The sequence below is a fragment of the Amblyomma maculatum genome, chromosome 9, assembly GCF_055883805.1.
Source record: "Amblyomma maculatum isolate TAMU_Amacu chromosome 9, ASM5588380v1, whole genome shotgun sequence".
Lineage (NCBI taxonomy): Eukaryota > Metazoa > Arthropoda > Arachnida > Ixodida > Ixodidae > Amblyomma > Amblyomma maculatum.
In genome coordinates, this window is record NC_139352.1 from 118,230,233 (window position 1) to 118,238,905 (window position 8,673).

An 8,673-nucleotide genomic window follows, 5' to 3' on the forward strand; every position below is an offset into this window, starting at 1 on the left:
CTTTCTTTTCATTCATTTCTTGTGCTTATTTTTGTGTGTGTGGCATTACTTGGTCTATTTCTTGCCCCTCTGAATTTTTTAAGATAAAATATAATACATTCAAGAATTTTCATACATAAGAATGCCAGGTGGTTCTAATTCATCGCTTTCGCAGCCCGCTGGTTCGATGGCGATGCATGCGCGAGACGGCATGTACATACATCCGTGACCGCTGCTTCAGCACTCTGACACGGTACGCAACAAAGCTCGGCGCAGGGCTGGCAGGGTTCGTCAGTATTTGCGTCGGCATTGCAGCCTGGCAATTCTTGGCTCGCAGCGACGCCAAGGGCGACGCTGTTAGCAAGCGCGGCCTGCTTCCGTCGTGATTTAGTGCACTTCGGTACGGCGCGACGTTGACGTCGCGCAAGTACGCTTTTACCGTGGTGGCATTTCCAGTGCGTTCGACGGGTAGGCGGTTACCGCAGCACCATCGATAACGGCTTCAAAAGCCTGCAGTTAAATGCACTTCACAATGTGCCTAGTACCGGATGTCACATTGTTCACGAAAGTCTAGCTCGTTTACCTCCTATCACAGTTTAAAGACCAGCAATTAATACGTCAGCGACGTCGGTACGTCGGTACCACCACGCACAGAAGCCCCCGCAGCCGAGGTTACGAATACTGCCAGTAAAACCAACGTTCTCACGGCGAGTAAAACCAATGAAGATTGACATGCACCACAAGAATTCCGCAGCAAAAAAAAAGGACGCTGCAGCTGCTTGTGGCAATAATTTGCTTAAATTATTTTGTGTTTTGTTACGCATCACATATTACTACTAAAAAAACAAACGTTTAAGGTTGTTTATAAATTATAAGTTTTATTTTGAAAGTTTGTGAAGTTTGCAAAAATGCATTTAAAAGTTTGCAATGGCGCTTGAGACTCTAGCGCTATCGTTTTCGTGAAAACAGCCGGCGGCATGCTTCACTATGTGTTTCATGACCGTAGGAAGTTGATTGTTCGCGTTCGTTGTGTTCGTCGTGTTTTCTTAGCGTGAGTAGTGCAAATGGCCGATCATGTCTTGGTTAAATGGGTGACCGCTCAGAAGTGGGACGTATACCCTGTAAGAAACCTACAATCAAAAGAACTGCAGGCGAAACTGATGGGTAATCCAAAATACTGGAAGATTATTCCAAACCAAGGAGTACTACATGCCCAGTGGAAGGAGGGGTCGTACTCTCCTACGTTCATTCTCGGAGTGGGTAAGTAGTCAAACGTCTCTTGTCTCTTTTCGTATTCGTGTCTTAATAATGTTTACCCGTGAAACACCTTCCTTTGCTACTCGCGGTGAGTCGTGTCGCGAAGTCGTTTACATGCCCGCATTACGACCGCATTGTGTTAACCGGCAGGTGACAGTAGTGCGCATGGTGAAAGAGGTAGACAGTTGATTCCGGGAATTGCGTGAAATTAAAACAAATGCATAATGAACTGAATTTGCGGAAATAAGAAGTAGAATAAACGCGGCTGCTGTCGTTACGTGGACCTGATTCTCCCTGTTTACACAGCAAATGGCAATTCTCGGTGTTTCGTGATAACAGGAGTAGGCTTCCCAATTTGGGCTAAAAAAAAAAAAAAAAAAAAAAACCTGCCCGCATTGTCGTCTCGGAACGGTGCGGCATGGAGAATGGCACCTCCTTGATTATTGAAGCTGATTTAGAACAAGTTTTAAAGATGCCCAGGGTGCTCGTTCCGAGACAATTGGTAGTGTAGCAGCGAAACGGACGCTTTCACAGCTGCAGGCGACTGAAGTTTAAGCAGATAAAAGCGCCTAACGTGTTGTCGCATTCATTTACTTTCATATTCATTTGTTTGTTTCTTTTTATTGAAGCGTCAAACATGCTTCCTTTCTTCGCTACCAGCCATTCCTCAGATTTCGCGCAGAGAGAAAAAACTTTATTAAAAAAAGGGGAAAAAAAAAGTGTGTGTGGTGGGGAGGCAGTGTGTGGAGTCTCCATTCTAAGACTCCAGTGGCCTGGGCTGCCGCTTTTGCCTGAGTTACCAGCCTACGCTGGGTTGCTAGGTCAGAGCATAGCAAAGTAAGCAGTGATATCAGTTACCAACAGCATAATGCTGCAATGATTTTTAGCTGCCGATGTAAAAGTTGCTCCCAGTGCATGGGGTACGGCCAACAGGTGGAAGGGCACCGCTCTCTCCACTTCATTTTCAATGCTGCCGTTGCACTTTGTCACTACTTCTGGATGAGGCTTTCTGCCACGGGATCGCATGCTCCCTTTCATAAAGCTCACGACTGTACATGGGTACAATCCCAGCATTCATGGCCGCATTTCAGTGGAGGTGAAATGCAAGTTGACTGTGTACTGTATGATGTCATTTGCACATTAAAAAACCCCAGGTGAGCCCACCACTACGGCATCCCTCATCGCTATAGCTTAAGTCGCTTTGGGACATAAAACACCATGAACCTACCATAAAGCAGAGTGGCTATGTTTTACGGTATGCGTGGGAGCTCAAACTGTTTTTCTGGAAATGCATCCTTTGTTTTGTCCACTACTGCTCAAGTGGGCATCCTGCCCACTTGAGCAGTAGTGATGCTGGATGGTGTCAGCTCGCAGTTAAACATTACCATGTCCTTTTATGTGCCAAGGTTTGCTCAAGGGCTAATGTTCCACCTTAAGAAGTGTTGCTTTGAACCCTAAACAGTGTCCATGCTACGTTTCTCTTGTCAGTGGTCTTCATTTGGTCACTATTTTGCTAATCTCATGTGTGGAACCAGATATCTGCACGATGCGTTATACTGAATAATTTTTGTATGATGCATTTGAGTGCAAATACAATTTAGTGAATAGACCTTTGCCACATGTCGTTTTGCAGGAAAGCTGCAGCTGTGACAAAATGTCTAAGCCAGCAGATGCAAAAAAGAGAGTCCTGGAGCTTGAGGATGAAGTGGGGTCTGCAAAAAAAAAAAAAGAATGAAGAAATATAAAGCCGCAAGAGATGAAGCACGTCAGATGCTTGGTATGTGATCGCTTTTTTCTGAAGCCATTGGAATGCTGATCTCCATTGCCATGAGACTGAAATTATTTGCTGTGTCACCAGATGCTACGTAAAGCATAACAAATTCAAGTGCTAACTCTTAAATGAACAAGACCTCTTGGTCTGTAGCACGTCCTAGTAAAAGCACCAGTAAGATTATGTTGCTGCAATAAGGTTCCCCCTACACTGACGATTAGGATTGGTGTTCCTCTTGTAGTTGTCTTTGCGACACATTATAGGTGGTGTACAGTAGTGCTCAGCTACACCGTGGCGCTGCTGCATGACGCCACCAACCACCATGCTTGCAGTGCACGTAGCAGATGAACTGCTGCCACTCCTGCTCTGCAAGCATGCTTTGTTTGTGTTACAGTGACTTGCGTGTCACATGTCATTGCTTGGGATCGGCATGCATCTGAGATTGAGCCTGTTGTCGTATGTGATAGCTGCATGAAAATGCATGGTAAACAAATGCCACTCAAGGTGAGCACCTGTGCTGATTTGTGCTGCTCAAGCCGAGGCCGAAAAACGGGCGCGGGTTTGGGTTCCTTTCTGTTCTGGAGTGGTCGGTGACAACAACGCTCCAGTGAACCCGGAGAGCTGCATTAGGTTCAAACACATTCACGGGGTATAAGTTGTAGCCAGATGGCTGCGGCAGGTCTGTGGTGCTCTTGCATTACTGTGGATGGCGTATCTGAATGGAACCCTTGATTCCCTCAGATTTTAACCTCAGAGTCTCCTGCAAATGATGAGGTGCATCTAGAATGAGCGCAGGAGGGACAGCAAAAAATTTAAATTTGTATGAAATTATCATATGTGGCCTTGTCCTGTGTTGGACCTTGGAATCCTTATGGCATGCGCTTCATTTTTCTGTGCCATTTTGGTCACTTAGGTGGTGTTTTTTTTTTTCACAACAGGAAATTTATGCTTGTCCAAGCTCGGCACCTGGCTCAGAAATCTGCCTAACTTAACTCGGTCACTACACCATGTTAGCAAATGTCGACACGAAAGACAGACACGAGATAGGTGAAGCATGGGCTATCGAGTATCAGCTACACACTCGAGTGTCAGCCTTTGTCCAAATGTATGGCGTATTGCTGCCGCCATACATGTATATTGCATGCTGACCTCTTCAAGGCCCTTGCTACCGACAAACTGTTTCAGGGATGTGATCTGACTAACTTCTGTTAAAGCGCTCACAGCTATCTCGGCATCATCATTCGCACCCATGAATTCATTCTAAGCAATAGCAGCACCCGTCAGTTGCACTGTAGTTACAACGTCCTCCGCATTTAATTTAATCCAGGCATTTCCACAGCGAACAAAGAGATCAGAAGTGGGATGTCAGCATTGGCTTCATCAATTGCTATCAGCATCCCCTAGATTATGTACCGCTGATAGGGCGCCTTGAGTGCGTGAGTGATGCCAGTGTCTAGCAGCTAAATTTTGAATGGCGCATTTGGTGACAGAAAAGGGTTGGTCATGCAGTCAAGGGCAAAGAAAAGGCTTTTCTCCTGTGGTGAATGTTACATGGGCTGCTGCTGCTAGTGATGAAATAGTATGTTTTGTTCCAGCTTTCCTTTTTTGTTTTTTTCAGATGTTGCTGAGCTGGTCAATCAGCTGACGGAATCCGTTAATAATGCTGCGTGTACAACACAAGCAGTTGTGCTGCCAACCGAGGCTCAGGTTAGTTGCTTTAGTCTAGTGTCTGCATGGTTGTGCTCATTACTGCCTTTCTCGATGAAACTTTTTTAAGGGTCACACAAGAACTTGGTTCTAGCTTTATGATAGCACTGCCACAAGTCATGCACTTCGATTGAGAAGTGTGCAGGGATAGGGAAACGAGGAGCTCATTATCCATGTGAATGAAGTCAGCAGTCACTGAATTCAGAGATAGGCAAGAAGCAATGCTATTTATGATTGGTTGGCTCTTAGGGTTTAATGTCCAAAGCGACTCAGGCTATGAGAGATACTGTAGTGCAAGGCTCTGGAAATTTCGACCACCTGGGGTGCTTTAACGTGCATCGACAACACAGAGCACACGGGCACCTTGCGTTTCGGCTCCACTGAAAAGCGGCTGCCCTGGCTGGGATGCTGATTATGAGGCTGGGCTCACAGACTGCATAATTAGTAGCATAATGATATTTTTAAATGAATGTCAGTTTGATAGAAACGACAAAAGACAGACAGTGCTATTTTCTTAAATTCGTCAAAACAACCATGAAAAAAAATCCCAACTGCTTCCTTTCATTTTAGTGACTGTTACTTCATTCGTGTGTATATTGATTTGGAAGAGTTTTTGTGAAAGCTGTAGTGATCGGAAGTGCAAGGTTACTTTTGTTTACGCTTCCTGTTGAGCATACTTCGCTTGGGCTATAGCAAAGCCCTTTTCATCAGAAAAGAGATTTCCATTAGCTTGTTTAATATTCAGCAATTTCTTAGGTTATCGATCTTGGAAGGCCATCTTTTTGCACTAGAACTCGAATGACGCAGCTGGTGCTCCTCTAATCAGTCATTTTAGCGACTTGGGCCAGTCATCATGGTATTCAAGCTAATGTGCATATAATCCACTTGCACCTGACAGCCACCTGCAATGTCACTCTGGCAAGTCAAAGGCAATTAACCACCAGGAGGGTCTCCTTTGAGAAGGAGTTGTGGCTTCTTAAGCTGATCCAACAATAGTTCAATTTCACTTTAACCCCTTGAGCACTATTATTTCGAGATTTCTAGCTAAAATTGCTTAAAATTACGATATCGTTAAAGGCCCCATTACATGAAAATTTGTTGTCTGTGTTGTGAGTGAAACATCAAGAGCATGGCGCTGGCAAGTGGCATGGCCGAACACACATTCTTCGATGATTTGTGTGGCTTAACGAGACCACATGATATCCAAAAGTTAGGAGGAGCTGCTAACTCCAGTCGTTCATTTGAGGTGGGAAGGTGAAATACGAATCAACATTCCAGTGCTCTTCAATGCTGAGTCAGGCTTGCTACACCTAGGCTACGCAGACATGTTGATACAGCTTGGTTAAAGCAGGGCTTTATATGTTGGGTGGTAGCCTACACTGGTCGCATTATACCGTTAAAGGCGGAGCTTAAGTGTCCCTTTAGTTTTTATTTTTACTGCTGGTTTCTATTGGTAGTGTAATAAAAAAGGAGGTATCCGAGACAAAAATATTTGAACCAGAAACTTAGTCAAATGAGCGCAGTGAAGTTTATTGCTCATTACGTGAAAAATCAACTGCCCGCCAATAAGCAGCAATCTAGTCGAGTAACATATAGCGAGGTAACTGGAAATGTTTTACAAGGGACGACCAAGAATGGAAGCCCAGGGGGTTTCATCGGAATGTTGTCAATTTTCATCCACTGACACAGAACTCGCAATAGTATCGTCTGAGTTGTCATCATCTTCGTCGGAAGAACTACTCATGTCATCACTGTCGTCTTCACTTCCCATAACAATGCAAAAATTGGTGTCTGAGCCATCTTCGGATGGCGAGGATGGCAACGAAGAAAAGCTTCTTTCCCGCGATGACGGGCCAACAGTGCATGCGTGGCCTCTACCAGGCACCATTTTTCTCATTAAGGCTGCTTAAAAGGCTTTCAAGCGGTAGAACAAAAAGCAGTTAACGGGTCAGTGGTGCCATCTGTCAAATGGCGTATGACCTAAGCCACAGAGGAGCGCTGTACTCACCTAAAACTCTCAGGGTGACGATCTATCCTGCAAGGACAAGCACTCGTCCAAAATGGCTTGAGGGCATCTTTGCAAGGACGAGCTGCTTGTCCAAAGCGCTTGAGGGGTTAAATTATGAAAGCTACCTGTGCAAGCTGGAAACTAAATGTTGCCTCAAAGTAGCACATACAGAGCAGGGAGTGCATGCTTTTGCTAAACCTTCATTGGCAGTTTTTTTAATTGGTTGAGCTTCTGATGTACGAAAAGGATGTTAGTATTTTTAAACAGGAGGTGACAATGTGGGCACTGTGCTCTGTCTAAACTGGCTTTTAATGGCCTTTGCAATGTTAATGATGAGTAAATCCATTTATTTTCTGACTTAAAATCTGTTTTTTTTTATTGTTGAAATGCAAGCATAAATTAGGTCGTTAAAAAATCTCTTATTTCTTGTTTTTTCTTCTGCTATAGCAACGCACTATTAGCGCTCAATCCTTTGCGGGGCATTATGTGCCCTCTTTTTGGCTAGTTACTTTAAATACATATTACACAATTGTCAGGTTACACTAATAAAAATGCTAAAAGATGTTTGGCCTGATTCAAAATTAGATCAAAACACCGCTCGGGAAGGTGTCAAAAACATCCGATAGTTTTCGTATGCCTTCATTGTTGTACATGTTAAAGTACGGCTTCTTGAATGTGTATTTTTACTTGCAAACAAATGACCTTAATTATGCATTTTGGGGTTTCTTTGAATGTTCTTAAGCTGGTCTAAGTTTTTTGTTGTTTGTAAAGCCCCTTCATTTTCTTATTGCATATCAAGGAATATTGTTGTATGTTACAATACTGGTCATAGTACTAATATTTGCTTTTTGTTCTTGCAGGTGCACATTGGCAGCAATATTATGGTAAATCAGCAGTTGATTGACCGCATGAAACTCGGTGCGGGCAATCAAGCAACAAAGTTTGCGTGTAACTTGGTGCGGGTTGTGTTCTCACCCGAAGAACTGGAAGAAAGCTCACTCTATGGCCGTGTCTGCAATGCCCGCAAGGAACAAGCTCCAAAAAAGGCACTGGGCTGCCCAAAATTGGATGCTGTTATCTGTAAGTCCTCGAGCTCATAGCCTGTGCATGTGATGCAAGAGCATTCTGAAATATTGTCCGAACAGCTGACTTTTCAGTGATGGTCAGGGCCATAATGCTTGCCTTAATGCATAATGCTGTGGTGCCTGCATGGCGCTCACACTGTCCGTGCTCTGTATATTTAATTTACAAAAGCTAAGGAAGGCTGGATGGACTCTAGCTTGTCCATTGCAGTCATGCTTCTAATGTTTTTTTTTTTCTTTTTGCAGCCTACACCTGCTTGCTCAATGGAGTACTAGCCAAGGTGGTCACCGGCAGTTGCGCAAGTTTGCACTGGGATTGTGGACAGTGATCCAATTTTTTGTCGCAGGGTCTTCGAAAGCAGGCCTAATTGCAAGGCCTAAACAGAGGAAGTACATCTATTCAAATAAATATAAGCTCATACAAACAAATGTTTCAGTCTGAACCTACTTCCTTCGAACATCCACCAAATATCCCGTAGTCATCATTCCTTCGAACTTCCTTTGAACCAATAATTGGCCACTGCCTGTGAACTCAACTCAAACTGACAACGGTCTGTTCCCTGGGAGCTCAAAGGAAATTCACAGGAAATTCACAGGATGGTCAGAGAAAGTTAATTCACTGTGAATTCAAAATCAGTAGCCAATTCTCAGTTCAGAGGAAGTTGCTTCCTTCTGACTTTTTTGAGTTCACATTGAACTCAAAGGATGTTCCCATTTTTATAAGGGATGGGCCGGACATGTGGTGCGAAGAGAGGATAACCGATGGTCGCTGAGGGTAACAAACTGGATTCCAAGGGAAGGAAAGCGTAGCAGGGGGCGGCAGAAAGTTAGGTGGGCGGATGAGATTGAGAGTTTCGCAGGGGTCAAGT

The 8,673-nt window shown here is 44.2% G+C and overlaps 1 protein-coding gene across 1 annotated transcript; it reads left to right on the top strand.

Annotated features, from left to right (window-relative positions):
• Nucleotides 1-979: 979 nt before the first annotated feature.
• LOC146180225 (uncharacterized) lies at nt 980-8,233 on the top strand. Its single transcript, XM_084579437.1, has 5 exons — nt 980-1,239; nt 2,870-3,013; nt 4,626-4,714; nt 7,583-7,802; nt 8,051-8,233. The coding sequence occupies exons 2-5, from the start codon at nt 2,968-2,970 to the stop codon at nt 8,131-8,133; spliced, it is 438 nt and encodes a 145-aa protein (XP_084435563.1). The 5' UTR covers nt 980-1,239; nt 2,870-2,967; the 3' UTR covers nt 8,134-8,233.
• The last annotated feature ends 440 nt before the right edge of the window (nt 8,234-8,673 follow it).

Bases quoted from the DNA above. Each gene is read 5' to 3' on its own strand.
- LOC146180225 (XM_084579437.1), top strand. From the start codon at position 2,968: ATGAAGAAATATAAAGCCGCAAGAGATGAAGCACGTCAGATGCTTG. The intron at 3,014-4,625 runs GTATGTGATCGC...TGTTTTTTTCAG, and splicing joins TGAAGCACGTCAGATGCTTG to ATGTTGCTGAGCTGGTCAAT. The intron at 7,803-8,050 runs GTAAGTCCTCGA...TTCTTTTTGCAG, and splicing joins AAAATTGGATGCTGTTATCT to CCTACACCTGCTTGCTCAAT.